General features: G+C 46.2%; 1 protein-coding gene across 3 annotated transcripts in view; it reads left to right on the forward strand.

The window, feature by feature from the left end:
- Dpysl3 (dihydropyrimidinase-like 3) overlaps positions 1 to 14130 on the forward strand; it is a 110695-nt gene that overhangs the window by 85057 nt on the left and 11508 nt on the right. For all 3 annotated transcript variants that reach the window (XM_005380657.2, XM_005380656.2, XM_005380658.2), the window contains exons 5-8: positions 2103 to 2164; positions 3015 to 3095; positions 6875 to 6943; positions 9960 to 10080. In XM_005380657.2, the coding sequence (XP_005380714.1) occupies positions 2103 to 2164; positions 3015 to 3095; positions 6875 to 6943; positions 9960 to 10080 (333 nt within the window). The remainder of the gene's footprint in view (positions 1 to 2102; positions 2165 to 3014; positions 3096 to 6874; positions 6944 to 9959; positions 10081 to 14130) is intronic.

Here is a 14130-nt window from a genome sequence, read left to right on the forward strand (position 1 = left end):
CACATTTCCAGGAGCAAAGATGTGTTGCTACTCAGACTAGAAGCTTAGGGCATGCAAGTACATTCCTCTTCCTGTGTCTACCCAGGCTTAAGGGGGTAAGGGAATTTCCTGTCAAGAGTACATGTTTTAAGCCTATTTTTTTCTTAGATTATCCTGTTCTCTACTTCTTTCTGTGTTTTGATCAGTAGACATTTAACACACACACACACAGCATCATGGAACATGGTTAATTCGTGATCTCCGCTGGGCATCCAGTTCCATGAAGAACAATAGAATAAATGCCACGAAACGCAAGAACTGTCATCATATTAGGAGTCCAGACTCCCATGCTAGGAGTTCTGCAGAAGAACTTCCCCCTGGGATGGAGGGAAAGGATGAATCATCAGAGGGTAAATTTTATCTCCCCACAAGTCCTATCCAATTCTTGGTGACACAAAATATAAGATTAGCTCCCTCTTTTCTTGCTGTACCTTCTTTTACACTGAGCTTCTCAACTGAAGTAGAAAATTGAATGGCTTAACAACTACAGAGGGCTGAGTCATTCCACGCATAACAGGAAAGCTTTTGGGAAGAGTGACCTGGGCAGAGCTGCCCTGAGCCAACCCATTCTGGGTAGAGCCAATCTCAAGCTATAATCTGCTTTTGGCTAGGAACACTGTGGGTTGAGATGGCCTAATGGTAGGAGATCAAAATGGTCTTTCTTTCCTCAAAATGATTCCTTGGTCCCCAGACGCACCTATTTATTTTGGGTGAAAATCTAATTTTCCTTATAATCCCAGCAACTGAGGTCTTTGAGCAGAGGCAGAACTTACTCTCTGCCCACATTAGCTCTGTTAGTTCTCCAAGGTCAAGGGCCACATTTTTTTAAAAAATACTTGAAATTCACATGAATTTATTTAAATTGAAGAACCATTCTTAAGATTGCATTTAGAGACAAAACCCTTTTCTTATGCAAATCACAAGGAATATTTCTAGGTTAACAAATCAGATTGGACTTTAGTCTTTAAACAAAATGCAGAGAATGGAGGGACATTTAGTTTATTTACAGAAAATAACATGCACTCAGAAGTACAAATTCAGTGAGAGAAAGCACGTCAGTACCTGCCAGAATTTCGGAGCAGCTTTTGGAGAGCTTAGTTTTATGTTTTTCACCCCCTGTTCCGTCCTAGTATAGAGCAGGCTTTCAGCACACAGTAACACAGCTTCATCCCACGAATCCTTTAATGGAAACAGCGTAACTGCCGTGCTGGGTCCTGCGAGCTGTCCTTGAGTGTGTTACTGCCTCCACACCACCTTGTGATGGAGGGCGTTATTTTTCTGTTCTACAGGTGAGGAAAACAAGACCCAGGGAGATACCTATTCCAAGCTCACTCGCTACATGCAGGACTACGATCGTGCAGCCCCAGAGTGTGAACACAGCTAGGGCCAGAGTGGTTCTCGATGCTGGCTGCTGCCTCCAGCAGTATCCAGATGTAGCGAGCTTCTGGGCTGGAAAGCTGGAGAGAGCATCTAAGTCACTGTCTCCCATCGGAGACCTCGTGCCTCATACCTGTAACTTGAGGAGAGGTTTATCTCACATCACTTTCCAAGTTGCAGTCCTCTGCATGCTCAGAAGTGTGGTGGAGGAAAGCTGGTCATGGCGTGGTGGCAGCCAGAAGGCAGAGTATAAAGGGAAGAACCTGGCAGAGAGACTCGTCCTACCAGCTCAAGCCCCCAGGGGCCAACCTCTTCTGAGCAGACCCTGTTCCTAACCTCGAATTTAGCGGTAGTGACCCCAGTTTTCAGTCACTCTTTCAAAGCCCTGCCTTTGAGTGCATGAGGCATTAGGGGGACATCTGGATATAAACCACAATAGGGGAAGTGAGAAATAAGTACAGAATAAGGGACCCTCTGCAGTGACATCACTTAGGAATGATTGATTTTCTGGGGTAGGGATCCACATGGTAAAATGTTCTTGGAGAATTTGAAGGCTGTGCTTTACACCGGATAGGCACTGAGTAATGCGCTCAGGCCCCATGGGTAGTAAGAGTGGAGCTAGGAAGAGAAGGTGGTCACGATAATGTTGTCTTTCTCCTGTTTTTCTTCTCTTCTCTGTCTTGCAGGGGTTAACTCCTTCATGGTTTACATGGCCTACAAGGATTTGTACCAAGTGTCCAACACAGAGGTAACAGCCCCTATGCCACAAGGTTTTGGGTCTCTGATGGGTTTCCTCATTGCTGAACATCTTTGCCCTTGCAACATGAGTCGTTTGTCAGTGTGGGAGACCACTGGGTCAGAGCACTTCTTGAAGCCTTTGCCGTCCACGTGGTTTTATAAGTAAGGCAACGGGCAGGGTGCCAAGGGCCAGGCAGACAGGGAGCTAGAATCTCCACTAGTAGCAGCTTTCTCAAAGGATAAAACGAAGGGCAAGCCGAAATCTTCATCTGGGAGAAAGTGCAGGATTCTCTGCTTTATCGAATTGGGAGGACCTGCTGCTTCTTGGAATAATTGTTCCTGCTTGCCCGTGACTCTCCCTAGAAAGTCATGGCATGTGTCTCTTTTAGACAAACCTCAAATTAGCAGAGGAAATACAAGAAATTAATTCTTCTGTCTCATGCTTAGGAGATGAAGGTTGATTCAAACATAGGGTTTTAGCCTTTGTGTTAGTTTTGATCGTCTGTACTGGCTTTCCGGAACACTTGTTCCAAATGATTCTGAAGCTGTGTCTAAGCTCAGTGGGAAATGATTCATTAAGAATATGTTCATGACCCAGAGGAGGCGCTCACCAGCACTTCATTAGATTCTGGTCCTTTTTGTCTGGGAGTTATGCCAGGATCTCCAAGTGGACAAATCACCCAGAGTTCCTTTGGGCTACACTCCTCTTACGTTATGGATATTTTAGTCTATATTTCTGCTCTCGTCACAGATTTCTCCCTGTTCATTCCATTTGTTTTAGCTCTAGCTTTAGTAATTGGCCTTCAAGTGAAGTGGCTAAAAGTGGCTGAGAAGGTGACACAAATTCCTTTCTATTTCAGCTCTATGAGATCTTCACCTGCCTAGGAGAACTAGGGGCCATTGCTCAAGTTCATGCTGAGAATGGGGACATCATTGCCCAGGTAACACCAGCTAGCCCCCTGCATGTGCTTTCTATGGGTGCGTGGGTCTGCAACCCATTGGTGTTCTCATTTCTTCATGGCTGCTTGAGCTCTCGGCGTGTGCAAGAGTCCCTCAAGGTGCTTTGTTAAATCAGAACTGGCCCTAAAGAACCCCTCAGTCTACATAGAGGGAAAAAAGAAGAGGAAGTGGAGATGAGCAAGGAGAAGCTATAAGGTGCTGTTCACAGGAAGAGGTCTGGCCGTCCCGGAGACCAGAAGCGGTGTGCTGGAGGAGGAAGCTTCCACACTGGGCCCGTTAGTGGGACAGCAGGGCTCACCCTCTCTGAAAATGAGTCAAAGCTACGTGATATGCTCTGTCCTGGAGAAAAACCCTAAGGCAGTGTTTCTCAGAAGTCAGAAATCTGATCCACATCTGCAGAAGTCACAGCCTCAGATGATAAAGAACTTAGGTCTTGTGGGGATCAGACCGGCTTCCTAGAAATCATATTGAGAAACATGAGGACAGAGTGATGAAAGCAAGGGCCCCAAGGCCCAAAGTGATCATTTGCAAGGCAGCAGAAAGCAGTTCCCTCTCCATCTCCTGGGTTGCCTAATGGAAGAGATGTACACACAGATGTGTCTTAGGCAGGGTTGTTTATCTCACAATCATTCAGCGCTGACCTCTGCTGGAAGGAGATGGCCAGGAAAGCAGAGGGAGCTGTCTTGAGTCCATTTGATAGCAGAACTAGCAGAACTAGCAGAACCAGCATTCATTCTCTCTGCACATACTCTGAGCACCTTCTGCCAGGCTCAAGGCTCTGGGGAGAGCAGGAACAGATGCATCCCACAGCTCACAGTGCTCGGGCTGTGCCTGCATGGCAGAAACTGCCCAGGACGTAGTGGTCAGCAGGGGTGTGGGAGCGATGCACAGGCTGACCCTCATCTCAGACCCATTAGCTTCCTAATGGCAAATACCATTAGTTAAGCACTTGTCACTGCATGCCAGGCACTGGCGAGTGCTCTGGAATATTCTCATTCAGTCTTCTTCCACCCCTTAAAGATGTCATCATCCTCCCTGCTTTATAGATTCGAGCATCAAGGCTCCCAGGGGTTATGTCTCTCACCCCAAAATCACAGCAAATGCCTGGGAAGACCAGATCTTAGCTTCTAAGGGCTTGTGCTTCAGTGGGCCCCGTGACTTATATATGGAGTTTGTGGGGTCCCTTCCTCCTGAAGCCCAGCTGCAGGCAGCTGGGGACACAGTGCCCAGCAGTGCAGGCCTCCTGCCACTGTGATCTCAGACTCTGAATGCAGAGGGGTCAACTAAGTGAGCACTTTTACTTATGACCCAGGAGTCTAATTAGTCAGGCCCCAGATGGTGCTTTCTCTCCCATCTCCCACACACCCAGGCATAATGAAATCACTTTCCACAGAGGGCCCGAGGGCCCTATTCCCAGGAGAGACGCCCACTGGTGTCAGAGCTGTGACTCTTCCCCCTTCTCCAAGGGTTCCGCTCAGCAGCCAGAGGTCCCAGCCTCCCTTCAGCTGCCCTCGCAGCCCGGCTCTCTGCGCCTCCATGCTGAAGGCCAGGGGACTCCAACGAAGAGCCCCTTCCCTCTGAAGGGTTCTTCAGTTCCCCTCCCTCCCGGCTGTCCCCTGCCCGAGAAGATCTGCTGTCTGTCAGGAAAAGAATAAGGGCGTTTTTCCATTTGGATGGGTTTCTTGTGTCTGTTTATTAAATTCAGCTTGAGCAGAAAGATTTTATCACATTGTCTGAATGAAGGCAGCTGCTGTACTTAGAGTTTTTTGCTACATTTCTGCACAAGTGACTGAAGAGCCAAAAGGAAATCTCTTCCTTTGGATACAAACAAGGGCAGTTTTCAGGCCTTCCAAGTCAACAAAAAAGTGTGAGGTACAGCATCTCTAGTCACTCATTTAACAAATTAAAAAAAAATTATTAGTACATCTTTGGGATACATGATATGTTCATCGGTCATCAGTACATGTACATAACACATCTACATATGCATGAGCAACGTGCCAGTTTTAATCTTCTAGCTGTAAGCAAACCATGGATTTTAGAATAAAACTTCCCAAGAGCAGTGTATTAGAAGCACTGGATTTTCCTGATTCCACATATTCTGATTCAGTAGTTCAGTAGCTGAGTTCAGTAAAGTATATTTTTAAGATGTATCCCAGCAGGTATAGTGGCACACACTTGTAATCTTAGTATTCTAGGAAGCTGAGACAGGAGGATCTCAAGTTTAAGATCTCTACTTTAGGCAACTTAGCAACTTAAGGAGACACTGTCTCAAAGTGAAAAATAGTAAGAGGAGAGGAGCTCAGTACAGAGGCCCTGGGTTCAATCTTCTCAGCCTCTCTAACACCATTAAAAAAAAAAAAAAGAAAATGTATCCCTAGTAAGTGTGCTACTCATTGCTTGTGCTAGCTTTTCTCTGGTACATATATGAGTAAGAGAGAAGTGAGTGTTATACAAGACAAAAAAATTACTATCACCAACCTTAAACTTTGCATGACTGAAGGTGCTTCAGAGTGGACACTCACTGAAGTTTGGAAAAAATTTTATTCCATTGACGTCCAAGTAAATGAGAACAGTGAGAATGACAAGTAGGGGCAGTTTGCTGGAGAAAGCTGTGGAACTTTCCATGTCCTACGTATGCTGTCCTTTTTACTTCCCTTTTAGAAATTTTGAGGAGTGAACAACACAACATCCAAAAGCTCTTCTTTTCCAAGTGGTAATTTTTCTAAAGGTCGCAGAGCTGTAAAGTGAAACAAAGCTCGCTCCACTCCCCGCTTTCCCACAGGCAAGGGTACCCCCAGGTCATTGGGCTGGCTTGCTGGACGTAGCTTTAGGAATTTCAGGGAGAATGCCAGCAGAACTGCAGGTGTGGTGCTTTCGGATTCCTGCCAGTGGCACTTAGCCCCATGCGTGTTCGGTGTCCAGCCACCTGCTTCTTCAGAAACGCTAGCCAGAAGTCTGAGGAACTCAGTGCTCAGCCACCAGGGTCAGGCAGGTCAGCTACAGTGTCCACTGTTCAGCTAAAGAGAATTTGACCAAAACACTGACTCAGTGCTGTGTGAGGCATAATTTCATCTGGTTAAACTTCACATTCATTCATTTAAGCCATAGGTTTCCAGCATAAAAACCCGGAGGGATTAATTGAAATGTAGATTACTAGATTTTACCCTTAGATCTTCCAATTTGCTAGGTGAGGACAGGACCAGAAAGCTGCACCGCTTTAAGAGCAGCTCAGGTGACTGTGGTGTGGGTGGTGGCTGGACCACACTTTGGGGAATGCTGCGCTAAGCTGTAAATCCCTGAGGTCACAGGTCATAGGCCACATCGCTGTAATTCAAGTTCTTATCACAAGGCCTAGTGTGAAGCAGCTACTCGGTACAGTTCGTTGAATAAATGGGTTTAAAGTGCAGAAATGAACAAACCAACAGGTTAAGCAAGTGTGCTTTCACAGGCAGCAGGGTCTGAGAGAGGTGGAGAGCGAGCGACCCAGCAGGACTTCTGATGGTAACGCAGGCAAAAAAACAGGTGTTCCCACAGACAAACTGTCTTACCTTTGCTAAAAGAGAGTCACACTTATATTGCAGCTCCAAATATAGAATTAATGTTGGTTGCATGTACATATTTTATTCTTTTTACCTTTTAAGTGCATGTTTAGATCATAATGTACCATATCTGTAGGTTTTCCAAGTTTGGTTGAGCACACCTAAGAATTTATTGTTTTTTTTGTTGTTGTTGTTTTTTTTTTTTTTTCTCATTCTAGGAGCAAAACAGGATGTTGGAAATGGGAATAACTGGCCCAGAAGGCCATGTGCTGAGCAGACCAGAAGAGGTAAGTTACAGGGGGTGGAGTTAAAGGGAGAAAAGGAAGCCGTAGCCGTAGGGGCTCTCTTTTTTATCAGCATCTCCTGCAAGACTGATTATTACAGTCCTAGCCCTATCACTCATTTTGCAGGTGGGTTATGTATCTGTTGGCTTGCTTTCCAAGCCACATACACATCCCTGAAAGGTAGTGAGAAATCTGTGAACACACTAGAGCACTAGCAGAACATTTCCTTCAAAGGCCACTTCTACCTGACCAGAGCTCAAGGACCTGTGAAAATAAAGTAGAAAGGAATGCAAAGGAGATGCTTACTTCTGACTGCTCATCTCTTTAAGATAATGCGAGTTGGGGTGTGCTCCGTGGATTTGCAATAGGAGTGTTAAATTGCTAATGCTTTTCCTAATCCTTGTGGATCTTGAAGACATTTCTACTTACTGTCTTGTTTCACACTGTGTTTTGAGGCTTGCAATATACTGATCATGTGAATAGGAGGTAGAATGGTTTTTTTTCATAGGCATTGTGCCCATCGTTTTGCCTAAGGCAATGATTAGGTATGAAAATTTCCCACATGTCATATATGTGATGACATACAGCTAAAGAACCAGTTAAAAGTGACAAGTGCCTGATTCCTTGTCTCTGGGGTGTCAGTGGCCTCACCTGCTGGCATAGGGCACAGAACTGGGGATCAGCTGCCCATATGGCTGAGAGAAAGGTGACTTTGGCAAAACAGCCATGGTCTGGCACCTGGAGTCAATCCAAGGCCCTTTGAATCAGGAAAGCAAATCCTGTTGCTCTATGGTCATTCCAAACTCTACCACAGATAAAAGAACCAGAACCAGAAAAGATTGGGTTCCATAGCCCAGCTGTGTCAGAGACTTTTTAACAATTAAGTATGACACACAGAGAAAAACGCTGTCATCCTCAGGATGCAGTGAATCTTCACAAACTGAATAGATGTGCATAAGTAGCACCCAGCAGCAACACAGAATGTGTTCAGCTCCCCAGAAACTCCCAGTGTCCACTGATATTTTTGTTGCCATTTGAAAGAAAAATTGAGGAGCTTGTATTAAAGTACTTGTAAAGGTTGTGTCATGGCGTTCCTGAACAGTCCGACTTCACACAGTATGCACACCTGGAACCGTGCTCACTGCACACATTATTTCGGTTATCCTTACTTACTGCTGCTCCAGCCGGTTGACATTATTGCCCAGGTAAAGAACCTGAAGCTCAACTGATCGTGTTTGAAGAACTGGAAAATCGTCCACAGTGTGAGCAGTCCAGGATGATCAGCGCTGTTTGTGGAACTCTGTATGTGCTGGTCACTGGAGAGATGTGCTGGCAAGATAGATTTCAGCAGCGGCCAGGGGATTTCAGAACAAAGTCTATTTTTGTTCCTTGGTTTATTTTTTCAACCTCCCCCCACCCCACCCTTCCCAACATTCTCCTGGTTCCTGTCTCCTTTTTAGTAAAAAAAAAAAGTCTCTCAGCTGCAAGTCTCTACATCCCTGGAAGCCCTTTCGGGTGAAGTTGAGGGTGAGGTAACCTTCCCAAGATAGCCGCGCTGTGGAAGTGCAGAAACACCTGCAGCGCTGGGAGGGAGAGAGGTCAAAGAGGCCGCAGCTGAGGTCATGGGGGTGCTGACATGATCAGCAAAGGTGTGAAGGGGAAGGGAGGGGCAGGGAGGAGCCAGCCCTTCTCTTTTCAAAGCACCCCAGGATCCCTCTGCAAGGCTGCTCTTCAGAGTGGAACCTGAGAGTGGAGCCAGGGTGCATAGGGGCGGCTTGTATTCAGCTGCACTCAGGGACCCCACTGGGCCTTGTCGTCACCAAATAAAATACAGCTTGGGGGCCGCTGGCTCAGCCCACCAAGTTCTAGAGCCAGTCTGCTGAGCCCCAGGCAGGGACTGGTTTGCATTAGACAACCGCTGGGCGTCTGCAAGCTATTTTGGTGTTTTTCTAAGCATGGGGCTACACAGGCTAACCAGAAAGTCACATTCACACAAAAAGGAACTGATGGTGATTGAATGGAAAAATGCCAGTGTCTGTGCTCTAGGCTGAATGGGGCTGATTTGCGGCTTTCAGTAAGAACAGATTCACACTGGTCAGAAACTGATCAGCAACAAGACCAACCGCTGCCACTTCAAGAGACCCTTGACTTATCCCAGAAACCAGGTGATTGCTTGCAAGAACTAACTCTTTTAATCCTCACAGCAGTTCTAAGTGTCAAGTCCTGTTAGCATCCCCACTTTACAGACGAGGACACTGAGGCATTGGGAGGTTGTGTAATGTACCTGAGGTCACTCGACTATAACTGTGCCATCTGAGACACCCTGGGCTCCCAGACCCTCTTTTATTAATAAAAGAGGGGAAGCTCATTACTTGTTGCTTAATAAATGCAACTGGATTAAGAAGCAAATTGGAAAACATGAATTCTACATGAGGGTGGGATGGAAGAAATCAAAAATAAAGAAGTCTTTGTGCTGAGAAGCCTGGAGGTTATTTTTATTAAAAAAAAAAAAATGCTTCCCAGAATGCACCTTTGTGGGCCACTTCTTGCTTGAGGAAACAGTTGGAGGAGCTCTGATGCCTAATTGCCTTTACTGGTTATTCTACCCTTGATGATTTCTCAGAGAATCTACCTGGAGAATATTGGGAAGCAGGGATGCCCATTCAAGAACAGCCTTTGTGATAAGCACAGGGAGAGGCGCGAGAGAGCTGAGAGCTGGAGTGGACAGCGAATCAATACTAAGTCAGTGCCAGGCATCACCCTCAGACCCAGCCCTGTGCTGTTCCTCTTATCCGTTTTCCCCGTGAGGGATAAAGGCACCGCGGAGCTAAGTAAAGCACGGAGTTAGGAGGTGACAGATCTGAGATGCAGGTCCAGGCGTCTAATTGCAGGTCCTTCTAGGTTTTAAACTTCTGCACAGCACTGTGGTCTCACCTTGTGTGGAGGTGGAGGAGCGGCCAGGGTGAGAGCTCAGGTTCCTGTTGACTCCTGGTTTTGGGGGGTGTTTTGTTTTTTGCAGCTGGAAGCTGAGGCTGTGTTCCGTGCCATCACCATTGCCAGTCAAACCAACTGCCCCCTGTACATCACAAAGGTCATGAGCAAGAGTGCAGCTGATCTCATCTCACAAGCCAGGAAAAAAGGTAATAGGTGTTCTAGGGGCCCCTGGCACACTGTCTGCTCCCTTCCCTCCCTGGCTGTCTGTAGAATATAAATGGTACCTGCTTTGCTCACTGCCTTGCTCACTAGGAAACCTCAGCACACACCAGGACCCACAGGTTCTCCCCGCTGAGGCTCAGGAAGGCTCAGTGACTTGCTTAGGATGACACAGCCTGAACAGATTACTAAGACTTGATGCAGCATCTCTCCTCTTTTCCACCTTTCATTTCCAGTTCACATTATTTGAGCACACACTAGTCCAGATTACTATGAATACCAAAGTCAAAGATGCAACCCAAACTACTTAAACGAGTAAACAGAAGCCAATGATTGGTTGTGGGTATTCATGCCTGGCTACACTGAGGGGTTTTTTTGTTTGTTTTTGTTTTTGTTTTTCTTCCAGTACCAGGAATCGAACTCAAGACTTTGCACTTGCCAGGCAGGCACTGTACCACTGAGCTAAATCCCCAGCCCCTACACTGAGGGGTTTTAACAAAGGTGTCTATCACTCTCATTCCATTCTTGGCTCCCTTTCTTCCCTGGGACTTTATTGTCCTTGTGCTCAGTAACAAGGATAGATGCCAGGAGCACTGGGGTTGCCTTTGCTTGGGTCGCATGCTCCTCCCTGATCCAAAGGCTGCCCTAGGGATGATGGTGCAGTCGAGCCAGAATGGCGGGCAGGACTCAGTTTAGGTCACCCCAGCTGACCGCAAAGGTTAGCGTGGGTGACTTTGGAAGACGGGATGAATAGGTCTTCAAAAGATGTCCACCACCATGGCCCTCATAGCACAAGCCCCATGCCCACTGCCTTCCGCCTTCTGATTCATTTCTCCACTGCTGGTAACTTGATCTTCACCTCCTTACTTATGCCCAGCTAAAGTTTGCTCCCATGTTGGAGCTTTCTTCTCTCTTTTTGGTTCTCATCCTCCATGGCCAAGGAATGGGCTCAACTCTGTGAGATAAGTGAGTAGGATGGTTGAGAAACTGGAGATGGACGTTGCGTGTCTGGGTGTGGAGGAGGATTCACCAGGCCCAGTCCCGCCGTCATGACCGCTGTGTGTCAGCAGCCAGCCTGGCAATGGAGAGGCCAAGATGAGGGACTCATCTGCCAGACGGCCCTGTGCAATCCACATGTGGGTGGCTGGGGCGGGAATAGCTCCAGCTGACCCTGCCAGCTGCTTGTCAGCTGCCTGGCCTTCTGGCAGAGGGCCACCCTCTCCTTATTGAAGGGGAATCTTCCTAACTGTCCAGGCCCAGCTGGCAGGTTCAGGGGTATCTCCGACCTCACCATGCTCATGGAAGGCTGCTGTTTTCTGTCTCAGCATTTAAGTGCCTCAACTGACATGGCAGGGTCGCTCCCCTGTGCATGAGTCACTGGGTGAGAACCAGGAAAGCAATGTTCCTTACCCATTCTTGGGGAAAGGAAATGGGGGGGTGCTGTGCAGGGACTGCACCCCACCCTGAACGCTCCCGTTTTGAGCGGGGACCACCCAGCATACTCACACTCAGCTGGTGGCTGCATCGTGCTGGGAACCCACCCTCAGGATGACCTGGAGACCTCTGAGGATGGGGTGTTTCAGCTGAATGCTTGTCTTATTTCAAAGTTCATGGAGAAAAATTCCTCCCCTTAGTCTTCTGGCTCACGATTCCCTGGCAGGGAGAACTAGTGCAGCTGTGTCTCCAGGGTGGAGGGATGTTTTCTTTCAGTGATGAAACACTGGCTGCTGAGACTGAAGCCAGCAAACATCTCAGGCCGCCATTCTCAGGGAAGGAGTCGAGCGTTCCGAGCAGGAAGACAGGGCAGCAGGGCTTGCTCTTCCCTCCACACCATGTTTCTGTTTAACTCCAGAGGAAAGTAAGCAGCCTTGACCCGTGAAGAACTCTGCATGGCTGCTCAGAATTGGAACTAGAGAGCTTCAGTTTAATGAGGACCAACACGATACCCAGCACTGATTGTATAGAATTCTCAGCAACAAGGCATATAATGTGGGCGCTGCTGTCATCCTATTTCAGAAGAAGAAATCTGGAGTGCAACTTGACTAGGGTCTCCCAGCTATGAGGCCTAGGGTTCAAACCCAAGTATAATGGCAGTCTTTGCTTTCTGCTCTGCTGTACAACGCATAGTCCAGAGGGACCAGTCATCCACTTTTAAGGTTGTATTTCTTTGGATAGTAGTTGAGTGCTTGCCTTGACTCTTTTTTCTTCACTTCTTTGTGGCCTTGGATGCTGTAGTTTGGGAAATATTTTTGGACAGCATGAAATCCTCATTAGTTACACATCAGTTTTTGTTACCACCTCTTGGTAAAGCAAGGCTGCCACATGGCAGCTACTACCAGGGCTTCTTTCTTTTGTCTGTAGCTGACATTACTGATGAGTCAGGAGTCTTTTCTAGTGAGACAGGAAGCATTATTAGAATTCCTTCCTACCTGGAATTCCAGTTATTGAGCAATTGAAGGGAGTTGAAACAAGGTGAAACTTTATAATCCTGCCCTAGAGACTCTTGGAGCTTGACCTGGGTGAATCTTGACAGTGAAGAACCAAGGACCAACACAAAGGAGCCCAGGGCTGTGCAGGGCATCCCTGACCCACAGTTAACCAGTGTGGAGAAGCTGGGTACCAGCTACTACCTGTGAGGCAGCAGTTGCTTTCTGTGCTACTATCCCTCCTTGTGAAGAAGCTCAGCAAGAGCTTAGATCAGTGTACTTCCCTGTGTCCATCCTCGCCTCTTTTCACTTAAGCCACTGGTTCCTGGCCCAGAAACCAAGAAGCCAGCCCCATGATGTACCCAGGCTATGGGTTCTCCCTGAGCAAGTCACTTTTTGCTTTAGGTTAAGAAGCAAAAACATGCTAATTAAGGTCACGAGAGCCTCTGACCCATAGGAATGTATTTCACTTTGCAGAAGACTGGTGCAACCACTGTGGAAATCAGTGTGGAGATTCATCAAAAAACTCGATTACAGGTCCCACTCTACCCAGCTATTCCCCTTCTGGGTATTTTTCCAGAAAAATTGAAAACATCAGTGATACAAAAAATGATACCACAGTGATACATGTACACCCATGTTTATAGCAGCACAATTTGTCATAGCTAAATCTTGGAAACAACCCAAATGCCCATCAACTGAGGAATGGATAAAAGAGATGCGGTATTTTTATACAATAGAGTATTACTCAGCCATAAAGAAAGATAAACTCAAGGCTTTTATAAGTAAATGGATGCAGCTAGAGACCATACTCATAAGTGAAATAAATCAGACTCACATGTGTAAACATCATATTGCCTCCCTAGCGTAAGAACCTGAAAGAGTGAATAAAATCTGAAAGGTACAATAGATATTGTGAAAGGGAAAGAAAGTGCTCGAAAGGAAAGAACAACTGGGATGGGAAAAAGGAAAAAAGAAAGAAGGAAGAGAAAAAATTTTATATATACACACACGAGATAGCTAAGATAATTGTACTACTAATTTCTATTGGCTTATTGAAAGGAACAGTTAGTTAATTCTTAATTGTTTGATCAATTTTGCATACCTATATCTGGTAATCTGAGCACCTACTTTGAAGATAACAGTATACAATATAACAACCATTGTTAATTTCCTGTCATCTTGTTTTGAAATTCTGTATTGTTTTTGTTTTTTTTTTCTTATTTTTTATTCTCTTTAAAATTAAAAAAAAGTGGGAATATTCCTTGCTTTTGGGTAGAAAGAACCACCATAATGAAAACGGCTATACTCCCAAAGTTGTTATACAGATTTAATGCAATCCCAATCAAAATACCATTAGCATATCTCACAGAACTAGAGAAAACATTCCTGACATTCATTTGGAACCAGAAGAGATAGAATAGCGAAAGCAATTCTGAGCAACAAAGGCAGGGAAGGGGCATCACAATTCCTGACTTGAAGTTATCCAACAAATATACTGTGATAAAAACAGCATGATAATGGCAAAAAAAGCAGACCTAAGGATCAGTGGAACAGATCAGAAGATGCAAAAACAATTTCAAGCACACTCAGCCACCCTGTCTTTGACAA

The sequence above is a fragment of the Chinchilla lanigera genome, unplaced genomic scaffold (genome assembly GCF_000276665.1).
Source record: "Chinchilla lanigera isolate Chin_1 unplaced genomic scaffold, ChiLan1.0 scaffold00014, whole genome shotgun sequence".
NCBI classification, from domain to species: domain Eukaryota; kingdom Metazoa; phylum Chordata; class Mammalia; order Rodentia; family Chinchillidae; genus Chinchilla; species Chinchilla lanigera.